The sequence below is a fragment of the Aquila chrysaetos genome, chromosome 11 (assembly GCF_900496995.4).
Source record: "Aquila chrysaetos chrysaetos chromosome 11, bAquChr1.4, whole genome shotgun sequence".
NCBI classification, from domain to species: Eukaryota; Metazoa; Chordata; class Aves; order Accipitriformes; family Accipitridae; genus Aquila; species Aquila chrysaetos.
The window spans coordinates 23,061,428-23,082,557 of record NC_044014.1 but is presented as its reverse complement, the minus strand read 5'-3'; the positions used below and the strand labels follow the sequence as shown (position 1 = coordinate 23,082,557).

At 43.0% G+C, this 21,130-nt stretch overlaps 1 protein-coding gene across 9 annotated transcripts in view; it reads right to left on the bottom strand.

Annotated features, from left to right (window-relative positions):
• Positions 1–308: 308 nt before the first annotated feature.
• Positions 309–21,130, bottom strand: part of PIK3AP1 (phosphoinositide-3-kinase adaptor protein 1) — a 50,719-nt gene continuing 29,897 nt past the window's right edge. For 7 of the 9 annotated variants that reach the window (XM_030029547.2, XM_030029541.2, XM_030029543.2 and 4 more), the window contains 12 exons: positions 20,847–20,979; positions 19,906–20,102; positions 17,495–17,684; positions 11,127–11,222; positions 8,331–8,510; positions 7,463–7,525; positions 6,286–6,491; positions 4,613–4,685; positions 4,120–4,275; positions 2,307–2,377; positions 2,010–2,119; positions 309–918 (listed from right to left, as the gene is read on the bottom strand). In XM_030029547.2, the coding sequence (XP_029885407.1) occupies positions 864–918; positions 2,010–2,119; positions 2,307–2,377; positions 4,120–4,275; positions 4,613–4,685; positions 6,286–6,491; positions 7,463–7,525; positions 8,331–8,510; positions 11,127–11,222; positions 17,495–17,684; positions 19,906–20,102; positions 20,847–20,979 (1,530 nt within the window). In that variant the 3' untranslated portion in view covers positions 309–863. The remainder of the gene's footprint in view (positions 919–2,009; positions 2,120–2,306; positions 2,378–4,119; positions 4,276–4,612; positions 4,686–6,285; positions 6,492–7,462; positions 7,526–8,330; positions 8,511–11,126; positions 11,223–17,494; positions 17,685–19,905; positions 20,103–20,846; positions 20,980–21,130) is intronic. The other 2 variants (XM_030029542.2, XM_041127507.1) reach the window with 2 other exon arrangements.

The window sequence follows — 21,130 nt, the reverse complement described above, 5'->3', positions numbered from 1 at the left end:
GCATTAAGTGAAACGCCTTCGTATTGCTTCTACAATGAACACATGTAAGACATACATAACGCAGCATTGCTGCCAATTCCCTCCTCTAATTTGAGAGGTCAGTCATGTGGTTTCAAGTAACAACATACCCCAAAAAGGTTTAAGTACAGTTGTTTTGTGATACAGGAGGTCCCTTACCAGCTGCCTTGGGAATTTTCATGGTACACACAACACCTTGTTAATGTTTGTCCTTTTCAGGGAGGGAAGAGGAAAGGGAAAGGTGTTTTCAAGGCTGTATGCAAAATACATTCTTGAATAAAGACAACTTCTCATCCTCTCATGGTTTAATGATTGCTGGAAGGAGATTCTATACGTTCTGAAAGGTCAGTATGTCCGTACCCAAAATGTTACACCAAACAGCAGTACATTGACCTGCTCCTGCTGTAATGAGTGTTCTTCAAACAAAGTCTTCAAACAACTTTACTTTTTCAAGCATGTTTTCCAGTAAAGCCCTTGTAGGTTGTATCTAGGGTTTTGATAACAATGCTTATCAGGATTTAGTTTCTAAAAGGACATATGTTGTTTTTTGGTCAAAGGGAAACTTCATGTTGGTGCAGGACTGCCAAGACACACGAGTGTTCTCCTTCCCAACCATGATACTTTTTCTTGAAGTCCTGAAGAACCAAAATTCTTCCAAGCAAAAAAGTTATAGAAGGCCAAGAAGTCTTGGTGAAACTCATGGGAAAAGTCACCAGAGCTTTAGGAAGGAAGAAGGAGAAGAAAACATTTGGTTCCCCCTTATAAATAATTTAAGACAACCCAAAATATCTGTACAAACACACATACAAACAGAAAAATCTCATATTCCACAGATGTTGAGAGATTCAGCGACCTCTTGGGGGTACAGGTGGAGGATAAAAGCCTTCACAGCTTACAGGCCTATAAAAAGACAGAGTATACAAATGAATTTAAAAAAATAGTAGAGAATAGGGTTCTGGAACAACACATTGCATGCAATAACATCATATCTAAGAATACTGTACAAGCAGTAGACATACAAGAAGAAAATCAGGCTATATGTGATTCACTGACAGAGCAGATGCTAAGATGCCAGAGCCCTGTTCCTGTCCAAGTTATTTCTTCTGTTCTTCAGCTGCAGTTACTCCACTATTACTGGAAAGAGATGCTATAATACTTGGTTGGAGTAAAACTTTGATAGTATAGTAGCTTTGTCCTGAAAATTAGATGAAGAGCAATAGGAAGAGATCAAAAGATTCAAAATATTTTTTTAAAACTAACTGCAGATAAATTCCAGCTATATTCTTGCCAGAGCCAAGCCAACATAGAGAACTTACTGCACCCACACATTAGTAATTACTATTTTAACAGTTAGAGAATTTTATTAGCATCTGTACTTAGATAAGCCTCTGGGGCCTGGACTTCATAGACTTGCACTGGTTGGACTAAAGGAATGTTTAAAAGTTACTTAAGTTTGTGGTCGTCTGATCAAATCAAGGCAAAACCCCTCAACACCTTTTCTAAAACCAGTGCAGTTCTTACTTTGAGGCCAATCACACATGTAAACAAATGCGCTTTGGAGAGATCTGAAATTTGTAAAAAGAAAAAAAGTCCAAGGGAATGCCAAAAGGGAATTCCCTCTGCACTACACTTTGTATGTTCCAAGAGGATCTTCTCAGGAGGATCAGGTACTAAATCTCTGCCAGGGGCAGGATGCTACTCCACCTGGCAATGTCTGACGGCAAGCATTGTGTGCTTTGATAGCGCTGTCCCTTGCAGTGTGTGAACCGCAGTAACAGCACTGTCATACGCATGTTACCAACTAGGAAACCAATTCCACCAAGTATTACAGACGAGAAACAAGGATCTCACAATTCCTAACAGTGTGTGTTTATAAGTAATAGTCTGGTAGATTTTATTGAAAGACAGATTCACTTCCTGCCTTGCTTTCTGTCCAAGGCTTCCATATTGCTTCACTGAAAGCTCATGCCTGAGCTGCATTTTAGCTTTACCTGCTTGCACCTCGAGGAGGCACTCTGGGAGGCCTTTCTGGGAAAGGCAGCCTCTCTGCTTGGTGGGCTACTGGGCTGCGGCTTCTAGTTGTTTCTGGGACTTCGTTGTCCTACAAAATGAAGAAAAGAGGTTACAGACCAGCAGAATTTGGTTCTTGTTAGCTTCACAACAGAAGTGGCTACATTTTGCCATTTCTGTGAATGCATTGCCATCCCTGAGCTCCTTTTCTTTTGCATGAAAACAAAGCCATGTACTTAAGAACAGTGGACCAGTATATAGCAGAGGTGAGAGCTTACCTCACTGTCCCCTTCCATCCCACTGCTGACACTCAATATGCTCCGAGTGCTGGAGCGGTTACTTGCACTACCTGGAGTAAAAGCAAGAGAAAACAAACTGATTATTAAATCATGGTGATTTAACTGCAAATCACTAACTCAGGACTCCTTCTAACCTCATGTTTACCTCTTGCACACATCATTTAATGCTCATTTAGATTAATTTATTTCCACTGTTATTTTTCACATGTTCAGGATCCAAACAATGGCACTTCATATAACACAGACCACAGGGCCAAACCATTCAGTTTTGCTTTCTTTCTAGCATATTTCTTCCCTGTTTAGGTCCAGGTTCTGGTTAAATACTCACAACCATAATCTAACTGAAAGGATCCAGTGCTGGTATCAGCTGGCAAGTCAGGTAAATATTTTCACAAGTGTTATACACCCAACATTTATGTGTTTTTAAATTATCAGTCCCCATGTCCTTAACAATGGCATGGAGGTAGATGGCTCTGAGCACTGTCACACATTCAGTCCTGGAGTAAGTGACCGCTTGAGAGGTTATTGTTCCCAATAGCTGTTCACCACCTCCTCTCACAACAATCCTTACTCATCACAGGAATGTTTCCTAGTCCATTTCAGAGCTAAAAATGACAAGTTTGTTCAAACACCTTCAGCAACCATTTATGCAAACCCATTTAACTTGCATGGACTCAGAGTAGGGAATGTTTTTGCAATCACTCATGCCATCTGTGAAGGGCACAGCCACTCACAAACATATCCTACAGTGCTGTGGCTGGTTTCAGTCATAAATACATAATGTTCTATAGGGCTGTGCAATACTGGGACACTAATGTTCAGAAACCTATACACTGAAATGGAGGCTAGAGAGGTTTTCTCATAAGATGCAGTCCCTCCGTAGCCTTGGTGAGGTAACTCTCATCATCAGCTGGTACAAACAGCAGCACTTAAGAGTGCTAAATACTGTGTTAGGGTCCATTCTCACAGTCATGCCATGGGAAAGAGAGCCAAGCTGCACACAGTGAACTCTGCAGGCTGGTTAACATCTCTCTCACAACTGCTTATACGCAAGTTACTGGCTCAGTCAGCTGCCTCTGGCACCTACTCTGGATGTGTGCCAGCTCTATCTTGCCAAGAGCCACAAAGGTAGTAACCTCATTGGGACTCAGTTTTCATTTCAAAGGACCAAAATGATCTTAATGATTTCTGCAAGAATTGCTCAGTCTGTGGTAACAGTAAGAATGCAGGGATTTAATTTGCACAAATTAAACCTAATTAAAACCAAAGATAATAAAAATGTGCAGACTGTCCAAGTCATTCAAGAGGTCCCACAGTAACCAGTGAAAAATGCTGTCTTTTATCTACAACAATTGAGGAAACAACATGTAGAGACTGGTTCCCAGCCTGCAATATAACTATGCCCTTCAGACCAGAAAAGCACACTGCCTGCTGAGAGTCACAGCAAGGGAGCATTCTTTATTCTAAGAGAGCAGCTGCCATCTACTTTTAAGAACTGAAGATGGGTGATATGACTTCCCTGAGAAGGCTCAAGGGAATCCTTCACTCAGCTTTCAGCTTCTCCTCCTGCAGAGATGCAGACACAAGATGCCCAAACCACTTGAGGTACCTGGAGTTGCTTTTACAGTTTTGAGAATAGCCAGCCTGAGGCATGCAGGGTTTGGGGTGGCAGTGTCAGTACTGGGATTCAGGAACAGAAGTCCTGTCCCCTGAGCTGACTCCAGAGTCAGGCTGGGGAATTGTTTTCCATCCAGCTTTCCTGTAGAGAGGGTGACACTCAGGGTTTGCTTACTTGTTGTGCTGGATGTGCTTTCTGTTTTCCAGTCGCCTCGCTTTAACTCCTTTTTTGGTGGGAAAACGTTTTTCCTGGGGGTGTATTCATATATTCCACATTCTGGTTTCCCCAAAGTATTATGAGAATGTCGAATGGGTACTGTAATTTCCAAATCTGGAAGGGAAAATGAACAGCTCAGAAGGGTCTATGCAAGTATAGCCTCTGAGAGACAGCTTTGCACACGAGAACAAAGTTAAACACAATAACGTAAGGATGATCATAACTGTACATGAATGAATCAAGATTTACTCCACAAATGTGGGCATCCTTTCCTCAGTCTGGAAAATTGAGGAGTAAAGCAACTTCCCGATGTTTTAGCCAAGAAGCACATAGATGTGAATATTAAAATATCACATAACTACAATACACACGGTGACATTTCTGCCTGAAAAGCCTATTAATAGTGTTAGCTGCTTCATTACCACGGGATGTCAGAATCAGAGACTGTTACCTGCACTTTTGTCTTTTTTTTGCTTCTCCATTTGCCTCCTGGTTATGCTGTCTCGTAGCCGTTTCAGATTTTCCTAGAAACATCAGAAGATATTCTTTTCAGGGCTTTGAATAAAGGAGGATGTGCAGCTTTCTGACAATACCAATATTATATTTCAAGCTAACTTTGCAACCAAGCTGTTACAAAGCCTGCTACACCTGGCTGAAGTCCAAACCGTGTCAACAGGTTTTAATCCATTCCCTTCAGAAATCCATGTGTGCCTTTCAGAAGCCAAGTTTTTTCAGGTGTTCACGTGTATGGTAAGATCAAGTTCACAGACTCACTGGCAGTTGCAGATAAGCAGCATGTTTGGTTTAGAACTCCCTCTATTTTCTGTTTCCACTGTGACACTGGCACAGAAACAAGACCCACGATCACGTAACTGCACAGTCCTTTCTGTACTAATGAACCGATAATTCTGACTGCAGGGACTGAGGAGGCTGCCATGCATCCCAGAGTGTGAGGGACAATTCAGAAAGAATTCAGGATGTCCCCACTGAAGCAAGAGGGGACACCTGGAAATGTAACTGGGAGCAAAGTCTCTTCACCATTGTGTGCAGCATACTGTACCTTACAGTAAGGAAAGGGCGGGGGGGGGGGGGAGTGGGGGGAGACTTTTCCAGCAGGGAAATATGTACAGATGTAAGAGAAGGAAACCCCAAATAGGTGGAAAAGCAGACAGAGCAATTGCTGTACCATAAGGCAAGATCTGGAGCAGAGTTTGAAAGCTGCTCATGGGATGGAACACAGAGCATGCCACTTTATCTCTGCTATAGACATCTACTAAAGTAGCACAGCGTTCTTTATTGACAGAAGAAGGGATTCCTCTGACTGTTTCTGGGTAGAGAGGACCCTTCCAAGTGAGAATCAGGAGGAGAAAAGTCTGGGCTTTGTTCTGATGACTCCCAAAACAGCATCACACACCAGAGACCAGCACCTCAAGTGTGAGAACAGACTGCTGCAGCATGAACAAAAGGATCCAAAAGAAGCAGTCAGTGGTTTTAAAGATGGGGCCCCACTCTAACTTGAGAATGCGAATTTTAAAACTATGACTGCTAGTTCCACCAGACATTATGTTGCTGCTGCTAACATAATGACTCCCTCATTCAGCTAAGCCACCCAAACACTGTGCTTTCACTAATAACTGTTGCTAGACCTTGCCCAGCTGCAACAACAGGTAGCCCTGGAGCCATCAAACACCCAGGGAAGGATCCAACCACCTACAAGATAGGACTTTAAAGCCAATGCACTATCCAGGACACTGAGTCTTCACTGATCTGAAATGGATGAGAACTGACAAGCTAAATGTTCATCACAGAAGTCCCCTGCCAGCAGGTAGGTGCTAGGTGACCTTTAGAAAGGTAATTTTGCCAACTGGATTTGGCCCAGTTCCTAGTGTACAGACCTCCAAAAACTAGCAATACTACTGCAAGTCAAACAGATCTGTAAAACAGTAACCTGCTTGCTGCTGCATGGGAACAGCCCTCTGTGTCAGAAGAGAACTCTGGTAGCTAGGGGACTGTGTTAGCAGTCTCCTTGCTCCAACCAGGAAATAAATGTACCCACACTGAACAGCTTGTGATATAGACCTAGAGAGACAGCTGTATTTCTTAAACAGTGGAATAAACCTGTACCTGCTGGAACCGGAATGATTCTGATCTCTTTTTCTGGTTCAGTTGCCACTCCTTAAAATGAAGTACAGCTTCATCAACGGTAAGCATGCCCATTTTCACTTGCTCCTGTAATGTAATCAGCTGCCGTTGACCTGGGGTTTTCATTCCAGCAAATGGATCATATATGCTTGATTGAGACAGGTCCCTTACAGGCCTGACTATTGTCTCTGAAGAGAGAACACGACCAAAAATATTATTGAACTTGTGGTATCTGCCCTCCTCACTGAATACAAAGAAACTCAAGCACCCTTGATATAGCAGAGATGCAAAAAAAAAATCAATATTACAGACTGAAAGTTTCCCTTAACCACAAGAGGGTTTTGTCCTTATGCCATCCTGTTATTTGCCAGGGCTAAGAGCCCAGCTGAGAGGTAGCCTTGTACACAAATATGTCCCAGGGATAATCTCTGTTCTTAACATAATTTAAGTGAAGAGCACAAAATGTAGTCCTTAAAGTGCTCTGCTTCCTCACTGCAAAAACATCTGCAATCCACAAAACAGAGCTTTCACCTCGGCAGTCACAAAGCTAGACTCTTCCTAGGTAACCTGTGCAGTGTAACTCCGGAAACAGAAAGGTGAAAACTCATCCTACTGATGCTGGCTCTTTGTAACTCATTTCCAACATAATGAGGAGTTCCCAACATGTGAGATAAAAGCTCAGACATGGTTCCTGGCACTCTGATAGTGCACAGGATAAGAGGTGAAAGAATAAGGGCACAGTTTAGGAAGTGCAGAGATCAATGGCAAGTAGTTCACTGAAGGTTAAATCCCAGGAAATAATGATCAACAGGCAGTGGCTATATCCAGAAGATCAAAAGTGGGACATTGACTCCATGAAGTAATATGAGTCACAGCATAAAAAAGGACTTCAATGACCATGATGATCCTGACTGAGGATAAACTCTGAGACAGGGGATATGTACACTAAGTGATAAAAGGATACCCCCCTCACAGTCTGCAGTTATAAAAAGTTTCCAGTGTCATGTAAGGTCAGAAAGGTTGGATCATTCATATAAGTCTATTATCTCCAGAGCCTTATAAAACAGACCATTCTGTCACATTTCACATAAATGAAGCTACCTTAGCAGATTTGCTTTTGGATTACTGGAAAGATTTTCAGGGTGAACTTCTGACTTACCTTTCTTAACCCTTCCTCTAGGGACATAGAGATTCTCAGGTCTTTGAGCTTTCTGTGCAAAAACTGTAAAACAAACACTCTTTAGATACTGAAATGCATCTTATGGAGATAGAAGTAGCAAGGATGAATATGGGCAGCATACACAATTCTGCACTGCCTTACAGCTTCTGCTACCCTACTAAGTCCATTGAAGAAACAAGATAAGGAGTTGTACAGTATAACTCCCCTTCTATTGACCTCAAAGAATTTAGCTCAGCCACCTCTAAGAGAAATCTGGACATGCTTTCCTCACAGTCCACAGTCCTGTTGTGGGGGGAAGGAGGAGTCACTGAAATTGCTCTCCCACACATCACCGTAGGTCGTCTTAGAATGTTTGTGAAATATGACCAAGATTTCCAAAACTGCCTAGCAAACTAGGAGGCACAATTTTCTTCAATTTCAATTAAACACCACCTCAGATGGAGGTATTGAGGCATAGAATCATATCCTATACAAATGCTATTGAATCAATGATACTATTACAGAGCAGCAATTAATAGCTTGATTGTGTCCTTATAATATCAGGATCTTTCCTATTTAGTTGGATTTGTTCATACCATTTGGGAGTAATCTGTTGTCCTACTACTTTCATTAAGAGCAAGATTAGGCCAAGACCTCAGGATACAACTTCCCCACATTTTCAGAGTAGGCAGAAGATGAAAAACAGATTTGAAATTGGATCCCAAAGGTAATCCAGCTCCAGAACTAAATAATCCAGGGGTCTCAAAAATGTGTAGATTTTCTTAGCATTTATGTGGCAACTGGAGCCCACGTCAAGGCCATTCTACAGTTGACTAGTCTACAGTTTAGGTCCTGGTACCCTACTCACTTTTGGAGATGTACAGTTCATTGTCTGGCTGTGGAGAGCTGGATTCTGGTCTTGGAACAGGAACTGGAGGTCTGCTAGCCATTTCCTGTGGAAAAGTATCTTGTTCCACTGAGTAGTATACATCTTCACCATACCGCTGGTAAACTCCTTCCTCTGAATCTGGCACATCCATGCTACTGCCTACAACAGAGTAGAGTTTGTAAGAAAAACAACCTGGCCTCTTCACTGAACACTGGTGTGATGGGTTGACCCTGGCTGGTTGCCAGGTGCCCACCAAAGCCGTTCTATCACTCCCCCTCCTCAGCTGGACAGGGGAGAGAAAATATAACAAAGAGCTTGTGGGTCGAGATAAGGACAGGAGAGATATCACTCATCACTTACCGTCACGGGCAAAACAGACTCAACTTGGGGAAATTAACTCACTTTATTACAAATCAACCAGAGTAGGGTAATGAGAAAAAAACCGAATCTCAGAACACCTTCCCTCCACCCCTCCCTTCTTCCCGGGCACAACTTCACTCCCGGCTTCTCTACCAACCCCCCCCCAGCGGCACAGGGGGAACGGGGATGGGGTTTACGGTCAGTTCATCACACGTTGTTTTCTGCCGCTTCATCCTCCTCAGGGGGAGGACTCATCACACTCTTCCCTGCTCCAACGTGGGGTCCCACCCATGGGAGACAGTCCTCCACGAACTTCTCCAACGTGGGCCCTTCCCACGGGCTGCAGTTCTTCACGAACTGCTCCAGCATGGGTCCTTTCCACGGTGTGCAGTCCTTCAGGAGTACACTGCTCCAGCGTGGGTCCCCCACGGGGTCACAAGTCCTGCCAGAAAACCTGCTCCGTGGGCTCCTCTCTCCACAGATCCGCAGGTCCTGCCAGGAACCTGCTCCAGCGCAGGGTTCCCACGGGGTCACAGCCTCCTTCGGGAAACCCACCTGCTCCGGCGTGGGGTCCTCCACGGGCTACAGGTGGATATCTGCTCCACCGTGGACCTCCATGGACTGCAGGGGGACAGCCTGCCTCACCATGGTCTTCACCACGAGCCGCAGGGGAATCTCTGCTCCGGCGCCTGGAGCATCTCCTCCCCCTCCTTCTTCACTGACCTTGGTGTCCGCAGAGTTGTTTCTCTTACATGTTCTCACTCCTCTCTCCGGCTGCCGAATCTGCCTGTCCCAACTTTTTTTTTCCTTCTTAAAAATGTTATCACAGAGGCGTTACCGCTATCGCTGATTGGCTCGGCCTTGGCCGGCGGCGGGTCCGTCTCAGAGCTGGTATTGGCTTTCTCTTGAACACAGGGGAAGCTTCCAGCAGCTTCTTACAGAAGCCACCCCTGTAACCCCCCCCCGCTACCAAAACCTTGCCAACAAAACCAATACAACTGGATCCCTCCACATGCACTATGTACCACATTCTTACCAAGCTTGACACTTCACAGGCAAAAAACATCCAGTTTTGCAGTGACTTAAAGTGCCAAAGCCCTTCAAGACAGGACTTTATCAAGTCATTAACATCTAGTAGCATGTAAGTGTTTGCCACTAAGCCTGTACTATCTGTTTTGGTGAAGAAACCATAGTGGAAAATCTCCTGACTGTTTTTAAGAACTTGAGGAACAGTTAGTTCAATTACTTCCAGTTAATTAGCATATTATAACAGTTAAGAAATCAAATGGAGCACTGGTTTCCAAAAGCTACTTGTGGTGGTCTACAAAGTACTACAGAGAATTATTCCTTTGTCTGAAATGAGCATTTGCCATCAGCTGACAATATATTTGATCTCAGAACAACGTGTCTCAGAGGGACCTGGGTATGCATGTCTATACTTAACAAGTCCAGCTACTATTATACCGCCTCATCATCCCCATTCTATTCTCACTCCTAACATGACCGCAAAATCATCAAACACTATCATACTCGATTTAAAACCTAGTTTCCCTCTGTTTGCATGCTAGCAAAAAGAATTAAGAGCCCCTGGACTAACTCCCTACTCTGTTACCAAGTCACAAATGAATACCCCAACCACTGGACTGACCTTCCTTTAGGGATGTTGTAACACTTAGTTGAGTCAATGCAATGGCACTGCCAGAGCATCTGTGAAGGCAGGGGAAACAGAAGAAGATGCTAAGAGCCCCAGACTTAATCTTGCTCTGAGTCCAGCTGGGCCACCCACAAAAAGTGAGCCTGTATCCCATGGAACCTGGTGAGTCAGGAAAAGGTTTGGACAACCCAATCATGCTCAGTGAAGACAGCATGGATCTAAGGTCTGGCTTTGGTCAGAGAAGGCAGAGGGAGCACTGAAGAGGCAGAGCGTAGCTCAGGTTTGGGAGCCAGGAGTTCTTTTCCTCCTTCCAGGCTGCTGTTCCTAATGGATGGACTTTTGAATAAAGCATCTACCTTAAAACTCATCACTAGCTTGTGCTGCTATACTTTACGCTCAGCCTCTGCCCATGAGGGGAGCATGCACCCACATCAGGACACCAGAATTAATTCCCATCACTAAGATAAGGACAAAAGACAGCCATTCCTGAATAGATACCAGCTGTGTGCTTGCACTCACTGGTAGGTAGGGACTGGAACTAGGAACCACTCCTCCTCTTTGGTAAGAAACTAACCACTTTTGTGAAATCACCTCACAAACTGATTCTTCTGTTGTGCCTCATTTGTACCCGCTAAGGCAAAGCTGTCCATGTCTAACAGTGTGGACTAGCTCCTATTCATAACAGATCAAGGAGAAATCTCAAGTTCTATTTAATTGCTTTAACTGTGCTACTGCCATCCCTCTTTCCAAGCAGGTCTCACCTTCTAAAAACTTGCGGAGCATTGAGTCTTTTGTAGTTAGAGAAACTTCATCTCCGGCAACTGGAGTGTCTGGTTTGGACTGAAGCATCTCTACATCTGAAAAAAATCAGAAAGATGAACCTGTTGATTATGCCCTTAAACATGTAGAACAATGTAATATAATATAATAAAATTATGTGATATTTCTGACTGGACCTTTGGTTTATGGTGAAAATCAAAGAGGAAGCCAGGCAACTGACCAGACGTCTCAAAAAAGGCTCCTAAGTTGCTATTCCATACTGTCTGCACAAATCTTTGCCAGCTGCCTGATAGTTATGCTTGAGGGTGACTAACATTGCTTGAGAAGTTCTGACAAGGCTCCAAGCAGGCACTAAGGATTAGCTATTACTGAGAGTGTGTGGGTCAGGTGAAGGTTTTGGTCTCTGCACTGTGCTCCTGAGAAGCCAGACTGAGTGGAAACTCTGTGACTTGGCAAAATAAGACATTAAGGGCAATTTGCCCATGACACAGAAGATAGTATTTGTTTTGTTTATTGAATAAAAGTCAAAACAGCTGGCTGAGTTAATTAGTTGGACTGGAGGGTGTTCAGAGGGTCAAATGATAATTTAGTACTGAGAAAGGAGTGACAGCAAACAATAAAGTACTTTGTTAAGTCAGTGTTTTGACATGAAGAATTCTGATTTTAAAAAAAAGGGTCAACCTCATCGTAACCCTAAAACTAATCCTAAAACTGAAATAAAGTGTTAGGTAACCATGCTCCTAATAATATTAAAACCAAGAGTAGTATAAATGAACTGTTGAGGTTTATTGATATATGTAAATCGCTGAGGCACATTGTGAAAATCTATTACTATGTAAACTAGATGGCTTGGGTTACATGAGAGAATATGAAACATTTCTCTATAAATGTCTTTTTAATATTTGCTGACCTTTCTTATTTTTTTCCTCCAAAGCTGAGAAGATTATGAGAAAGGGATGAGAATATGCTAGCAAGATTTTGCTTTGTTAGAATGTTGTGGGTTTTTTTTAAACAATAATTGTCAAAGGACCCACTGACAGTCATGTGAATGCACCCAACCTAGCTTTAACCTCACAGGAATACCTCCAGCATACCCACAGCAATACTGCATGCTGTGTGGACTAACTATATCAGCAGCTTCGCAACAGCTCTGCAGTCCATGCCAAGCTGCATGCTGCTGGAGCTAATCTGCTCACCACCAACCTAGTATAAAGTTCACTTAAGTATCACTGCACTACATGGAAGAACAGATTTGACATTTGAACATCCTAAAGAATCAGCACTACAAACCTGTATTTTTCTGTAGAGCGATTTTTCCACCTTGCAGCCACCTCGATTATTTTTAATGTAGCTTTTAGAAATGAACCTGTAGCAAATACAGGCCCAGAGGAAAGCCACTACTTTATGGATTTCAGGGCAGAACACAATGTGACAGATGTGCCAAGTTCCTTTCATTCTCTGTGGAGGGAATAGTACTTTCCCAGTTTTGGCTGTGCTCTGCAGGATTACTAAAACAGTAGTGCAACAGGATACTGCAGTGTTTGTTTTCTATCACATAGTCAATGTAGTTAAATTCATCAACTAATTAGTTCTCCTTAGAAGACATGATTGCCACCTCGCTACCCTCTTGCACATGGGCCTGTCTTGCACACAGATGAGACCTAACATCTCACCCATGTGCCAAAATTGAAGAGAAGTTCTCTACTTCATCACTGACACCTCCTGTTCCACTTGCTGCAGTGGCTAGTGAGACAGAAGTGACAAGAAGGTGGTGCACACAAACTTTGTGTATCACAGGAAAGGTCCCCAGATTTTCCTGAGGCTATTGGGGAAAGTTGCTCTGAAAAGTTAGCAGGAAGAGGGTTAAGTAGTTCCTAGATGTCAGAATTTAGTAGCTAAAAGATATTTATTCAAAGAGTTTCAGTTTCCCTTTGGAGGGTTTAAGGCTTCATAAAGGAGCTCAACCAACCTGTGAACAGACAGGCACACAGAAGACAAGTTATGACCTACAGACCCTTCACAACAGCTAAAATATCCATGCGTGGGCACCCTTTAGAAAGTAACAATCCCCTTTAAACATTTGCAAACACTAGAAACCAGGTATTCCTGCGCATGAAGCAAGCTACCTCTTTACAGACACCAGTCCTTTATTATGCAAGACAAAGGCTACAATGTGTTCGCATAAATCACAACTCAGAACTTTATAAGCAGCTATATTTTTGTGCACAATTCTCTCAGTTTGTTCAAGGATGACAAGGAGGCTGCTGTTTCTTGCATTAACTACAGAAAAAATAAAAATCAATGCGGACAGTGTTGAAAGCTTGGTCTCAAGACAATAAAATGGTAGAGGAAGGAGAGGATATGCAAGAGAGTAGAATAAGGGCATAACAGCTTATATGTGAACTAATATCTACTCTTTAGGTGTTGGAGGTCTGCAAATTACAGAACAGATTTTAGTCAGCTGAAAAGTTTCTAGGGTAAAGGATTAAACCTCTGCATAAAACTAACACTATCTAGGGTCTGAGTGTCCTCACAGTTCATAGATATGGAAACAGTGCTAAGAGTCCGGACTTGTTGCCACCAGCCCTTGGCCACTGCCACTGTTCTGACCTTGGACAGAGGAAATACAGCCTAATTCTTTCCCCAAGTAAAACAGCATAATAACACATACACAAACCAGGCAGTTTAATCTTCACACAAACCAAACAGGTTTTCAGCACTTTCAAAAGTCCTTGCTCTCCTGCATACAACTCCAGCCTACTCAAAATACTGTTTTGCAAAAATCAGCAGGAGTTGCTGATGAAAGAAAAGCAGAAAGAGCAAAGCACTTTATCTGATGCTGTAGTTCATACTACCAGACTGATATGATAGAGATAACTCTCCCTTTTTGCTATTCAGCTGCTGTTTGTTACAGTGTGTGAGTGACTCAGCTAAATGACATTCACCTGCAACCTGTACCAACCTGGAGCATATTCTGGAAAATTATGTTTGACTTTACAGGTATTTGAAAAGTGTAATAAGAGGGAAATGTTCTTCTGAAGCGGGAACAATTAGATTAATCATAAGAAATTAAATAAGGCACTTCAATCTCATTATTAAAGAACAGCAAACAAGGTAACAGTAGGAGCTAGTTAAGTTCCCACTGATTTGTTAGGAGTACTTTATGATCTACACTGCTCAGCGCATTAAGACCTACCTGGGAAAGAATGCTCCCCTCCAGCAGAAGAGGAGGCAACATTCTGTAGATGAACAAAACCTTTTCTTTTTTTTCTTTTTTTTTTTTTTAATTCCATCAATTATCTCAAAACTTAAAGGGAAAACTAGCAACTCAACACAGGTGTGTGCAACTCATGCAGCATCAGCTTAAGTAAAACTGGGCCCTTGCACAGCTTCTGCACTTTCTCTGTAAATGGTTCCCCAGGACCAAAGGCAGGGAGGAAAAAAAACCACATAAAAATGCATTGAAAAATCAGAATTGGGATGAAGAATACAAGAACTAACAGAACACTCCAGTATTCAAGTATTTGCTACTACTTTTAACTCATTACAATGGCTCCAGTCCTGTGTTACCTTATTCTCAAACCAGTTCCTGCCAGACAAATTGACCCTGTGGTATCTAACCTTCCTTTGATCAGTCTCTGAAGAACTGTGGTAGAAGCACATCTTTATCACAATAAATGGGCATGCTGCCACAGTATGGCTACACTTAAAATAGCCCAAGTATTGTACTCTACACCACAGCCATAACTACTCACTTAAGGGCTACTCTGACCTGGAGAAAGTACCTCAGTAGAATTGATTATGATTTCCTAGGGAGTTTTTCATCCTCGCAAACTTTTAAGTCAGTACAAAAGTTTGAAGCCTTTATTTGTGATGGCAGTTCTAAACCAGCCAGCATTCCCACTAACTTCAGTGAGGGTTTGCCTGTGTGCTGGTATTCTAAATAATATTGAAATACCTTCACTTTGAGACAACCAATCTAAGCATAGAACATTGTGCCAATTTAACCTTACCTGTTACAAGAGAGGTAGATTTTAAGCACTGTTCAGACAAGCTGTAAATATTCTTCAGGCAAAGACTTAACAGACTACATAAGAAAAACAGATTTTCAGTAAAAGGCTCCTAAGTGAAAGGTAACATTGTGTGCAGGAGCAATATGCTGGGAGAACTCCAGAAGCAGCAGGAAGCACACTCACATTCCCTGTTGAGGTATTACAGATAAGCCATATATAGCATCTCGCCAATGACAAAAACATTTTAAAACACAGACTCATTTGGCTCTGCTTTTCAGTAAAGGAATCATAAGTACTTACTTTAGGGACAGCTTGGGTTTTTACCTTTCTAGACCTACTAGCCCTGCAGCACATTTGCACACCAGTAGAACTTTCTGCTGCTGATCCCAGAGACCTCTGTCACCCTGCTGATGCGGCTGTGCTCGCAGAAGATTCCCCTAAAGGACATATGCCTGCTGGGCCTTTGCTGCTGAGGAGGCTTAAGGAAAGCCACCTGACTTAGGCTTCAAATGCACAACCTCTCCCATCCCACGGCAACTTTTCCTAGTTCTTCATCTCCATGCCTGTCAGCCAAGCAGCCTCTGTTTCGTGTATTCATCCAAAACACCAGCCAAACTCCCTCCTGAGATCTGTCAATCAGAGTAAGTGAGGGCAGAAAAGCCCGTGTACTTGAACTGTTTAACTTAATGTAGCTTGTTTGACAGAAACAGGCAAGGGGACATGCACACAAGCAACTGAGACAGAAGACTGAGGGAGGTGGTGATCTTCAGTAGGGAAGAAGAAACAAGCATCTTTAAACAACTAGTTCTTCCACCAACACTCTGCAGGGCTGATGAGTTTTCTTGACAGGAAGCAATTCTCACCTAAATCTGAACAAATGAGAATATCTTCAGAAAGGCTTTTCAGAGTCCAGTTCAAAAGTGGTAAATTACAGGGAGCTTGATTTGCATGCACAAAAGAAAGGAATATCCCCTGCATAGCTTCTGGGAGATCTGGACATTTGAGGGGTGGAAGAAAACAAGTTGGGCTTTGTTATTTTAAGCATGGGCTTTGCCCCTCCACAGACTTAGTCAATCAACCCCATTCAGAGGCGCACAGATTGCAGGCAGAGCTTCCAAACATCTAGAAACTCTCACCCCCATTACTGCGAACAACAGCAGCTTTGTTCCTTAGGAATCCAACCGGCCTTACTGCTTATCTCCACCTGAAGGCAGAATAATCGTGGGTTTGGTAGCAAAACTATCCCTGCAGCAGCCAAACAAAACTTTGCAGAGAAGAGTTAATGATTTCAGGCAGAGAACTGACCAAATCTTCTGGAATCCTTAATCAACACAAACGTGTTTTATAACATCGTTTAATTTCAAAGAGGAGAAAATCAGCCCAGGACAGATAAAGTCTGTAAGCTAAAGTGTTTCAGTAAGAAAGCTTTTCCCCTGAGGCAGCACACTTAAAACTGCAGGAACACTGGAAGTCCTTATGCAGGTACTTAAACTATAGTAAGCTAGATTCTCTGCTCATCATGGGAATCATAAAATATATCAGTGGGATGAAGCCAGACCAAATAGGCAGATAAGTAAGAACACCAAATTTACAACTGCTTAACATAGGTGCTTAACTTGATATTTGCAATCAGTCTCACTGAATATTAATGGAATGGTGAAAAAGTTAAACATCTGCATATTTATCAGAATTAGCTCTATATTTTTAGCAATAAACTAAGTGGATTAGAATAATGATTTTTCAATTATAATCTTTTCAGTTGACGTATTTCTAGATGTTCACTTTCTTTTGTTCTCAAGCTGTTGAGGTAGAAGCTCAGCTCTTGTTTTTCAGTTTCCCAGTCGTCAGTAAAATCACATCTTGCATAGTGTTCTTTTCCCACAGTGTCGTAAGTCAGAGTGTCCCTACCTCCCTGGATCTCAGGAGGGAGAAGGAGGACATGGTAGAAAATTTGGTCTCTTCCAAATGCTAATTCACTTGCTCAGGGTTTAGTGAGTCCTCAAAGCACCAAGGAAACTGCTCTTGTACACTGGCAATCAAAGAAAGGTTTAGAGCAATTTTATCAGTCACCCAACATCAGAACCAGAGCATGGTCTCCTTGTGGTGAGAGCAGAAAAGCTATAACCAGCCCTGAACTCTGAAACTCAACTATGTATAAGGTGCTACTATGTATAAGAGAAATGGATCAGCTTAGGCCTCTTGGACAGAGGGTCTGAGCAACCTGATCTAGTTGAAGATGTCTCCGCCCATTGCATGGGGGTTGGACTAGATGACCTTTAGAGGTCCCTTCCAATGCAAACCACCCTACAATTCTGTGATTCTATGAATATACATACAGAGATCTTCTGAGGCACCAGGGACAAATCCAGCCATGGATTCATAAAGCTCTTCATCGGAGCCAGGATTCAAGGAACATTTCATTAACAGATCAGTGGACAGATGAGCCATGGACTCATAAACAGACTCATCCTCCTCGCCTTGCATCAGCTCTTCCTTAATGTGACTCTTCAGCATATCTGCAGTTTCCTGGAGAGGAAGGAGGGCAAGAAAAAAATAAATGTTCAAGTCTCATTTAAATAAAGAATCTGGAGAATCAAAGCAAGCAAAGTATATCTCACTCTCCCATCGCTGATGGAAAAAACCTTCTAAAAGCAGCCCATTCCCAAAGACTAAGACTAAGGAATTAAATCCCCACTACAGCTGTCTGGGCCCAGCCTTCAAGATCTATGTTGAACAGGTAATGAATGTGAAACAAGTTGGTGCTGACACATTCTGAAAAGCCATTACAGCTCACTCCCTCAATTTCACGTCCTACCTGATGTCTGCAAACTCCTTGAACATAAGCAAAGCTCAGTCTAAAAATACAAATGCTTGTCAAATGCTGTTTTGGGGTAAGCGTAGCTGACCATAAAGGGGAAAGCTTGCCACATGTGGAGCACTTATAAGAAAGCAAAGTTTTAGCTTTGGTGTAGATTCAGTTTCAGTTTCTTGGCCTTAGCAGCAGCACATAACACCCAGAGTGGGAGTACACAGACCCTTTTCTGTGAGACTAACAGGAAACCTCACAGCAGGCAGCTGTTCATGTAATACAGGCAACTTTCGATTCACAGGACAGCAGAACCCTTTCTCACATATTTGCAACATGGGGTGGGGGGACTGGGAGGGGAGGGCAGTGCACCAAACCACCAAACCACTCAAGGGAGCAAAATTCAAAGCTTCTTCCCAGCCTCCTCTCCAAGTTCCAACTATGTCACAAGCACAGCCATAGTTGCAGTACTACAAGATATTCTTCCATCTACAACCGCCACCTCATGGGCCTTCAATCCACAGGGCATGTGTGTCAAAACTGTCTACACATGCTTCCCTCCACAGTCAAAATGGATCAGGCAGGTAGCTCATGCGATGCTTTAGAAAGGTGTGGAGGGACTTCTGCCAGAGAGAAAATAAGGTGAGTAAGGGGGTTTACTGGGATTTTCAGATATCCATACTAGATATCAGATCATTTGTTTGCTCTGGTACTAAGCTGCACAGATAGCTTCATGGTCAGTAAGCTGGACCTACTCTTTACACAGCTCTATCACTGTGCTGGTGGAAAGGAGGACACGGGAAGAGCACAGTACTGCAGTAAGAGGTTGGAAGGACTTCCTAAGCATCTCTCACTTACCCCAATGCAAAGATTTTAATCACACAATTTACAGTTTCTGCAGCCCTCCTGATCTCAGAACAGGGAATGACTTTTATTTAGCTCTAGTATATATATAACCCTAAATTTATGCTTACGTGAAGAAGCAAGTCCCAAGTCTAAGAAGGACCCATGCCTCCAAAATAGGGCTTAAACACTACCGTAATTGGCTTGCAGAACCACACTAAGGCTGGCAGATCTATCACCCACCATTCAGACAACTGTTAGGGACAACTACACACAACTTTTCAACTAAAAGTCAAGGGAAATAAAATCTGCTCAAGAATTCATGTGATCTGAGTCAAGGAGCTACTCATTATTTTGAAGCATACAAGCTGAAAACAACTCAAATGGAAAAGAAAGGTGTGCATGGGGTTTATCCTAAGGACACCACAGAAACAGTTGCCTGGTGCAGGTGGAGTCAGGTCCATGTCATAATCTGGAAAAGTCAGAGTGCTGTTTTCTGGGGATGGGGTTAGCTCAAAGAGAACTGAAATGTGAATTGAGCTCCCAGAACGAACAAGTAGGGAACGGACAGCTATTCTAACACAGGAAGGAATGGATTTCAAGTGGAGCAGGCAGACTACACAGATCAGCTGTGAATGAGCTAATAAGCAATCCAGACTGTACTATGACTAATCAGAGAGCACCTCAGATTGTATCTTCCCAAACATATTCTGTTCCCATAATTATTCCCCAAAGTAAGTGGGATGAAGGGGCTATAGTTTTCCCAAGATCAGAGGTTAGAAGAGTACAGCAACCACATCCATGCACAAACTTCATTAGATGGATGGATGATAAGGAAACCCAGCATGGCAGTCTCTGATTCCATCTTATTTGCTCTGTGGAAAAGCCCCAAGAACTTCCCCAGCTCCAGAGATGCACCCAACCCTCCAGCCTGGAAGCTTTCAGTGTGGCTGAATGTCCGTCTTCTACACCCTACCACACCACATTGCACCCTTTATTACCCCATCACTCCTGCTCCCACAACACTAAGTCTCAAGCTTGGTGCCACTGCCTACACTTGCTGTGGGAAAATGCAGAAGGACTGCTGCTTCCTCTTACCACATATTCATCAATGAATTGGCGGAGGTCCTTAAAGCCATGCTTTTCTGCTATGGTGTTTGGATAGTGGCCATATTTGTTGGCTACACTGTAGGCCTGCAGTGCGCCAGGGCATGTAAGCAGCAAGGCGGTGAGGTTCTTCAGCCCGTATCTTGCAGAAAAGTGAAGCAGTGTTGGCAACTCCTCATCCCTCTGATCTGTGAGAACAGGAGCCTGTTAGAATCTAGAGTTTCTCTCTAGCAGCAACAAAGCCAGTAGGTGAGAAACAAAATTCCTAGCAAACACATAGACCAAAGCAGGTATGAAAGCCCTGAAAAGTATAGATACAGTTTCAGAATGGAGCTAACTGCACAAATTAACTGAGTTATCTAGCTGACCTCCAGGCTTAAGTCCTATGACCTTTAGTGGGGATTCTGGCACTGTAATACCTTAATGTGTGTAGGATCACAGGTTTGCAAGGACCTCTTAGATCATCATTCCAGTAGGACCCAGTTGCTGTAAGGCAACCATTCATGGTGCCACACCAATCCAACTGCTGGGTGCCCACTGTGCACCTTAGAGCAGAGTCATGGGGTTGGGGGAAAAGGACTGAGCTGGGGAGAAATGCCACATGGGACTGGGAGAAGAACAAGGGAGAAAACATGGGAGACTTTTGGGGGAGCATCATTTTTTCACTTTGGTTGTGTTTGAAGCTGTGTACATAGCTGCATCTGTTGCAGTGCAAGGAAGTGAGACTGATACATGTAATAAAAAAAGGGTCACCCAACCCAAATGGCAATCCCCTCTCTATAGGCATCATCAGAAATTTAGCCTCCTGGATGAGACCCAAGATTTTTGAGACAGCCTATGCAGGTACCACACACTGTAGTGTTAAGGCACTCCAAGGTAAAACGACTGATACAGATGAAGTTTAAAAAGAAAACAAAAATATTTCAGCTTACTTGTCGTCATATCTTCTTCTTCCAGCTGGTTGATTCCAAACAGGTGTAAGCCACTGGCAGGAATATTCTTCTTGAGTGACTCAGTCAACAGTTTGTCCAGTGCTTCTATGCTGTATGGAACGATTTTAAAAGCCTAGAGATAAATGGAAAGTGATTTTGTTTGGGGGAGTCTGGAGATTCAGTTAAGGTGAGATTTATAAGGTGTTACTTTATTTAGCACATATCAGAAAACAGTAGGCATAAACACTGAAAGTAGCAATGTTCAGGTCAAGCAAAGAACATGA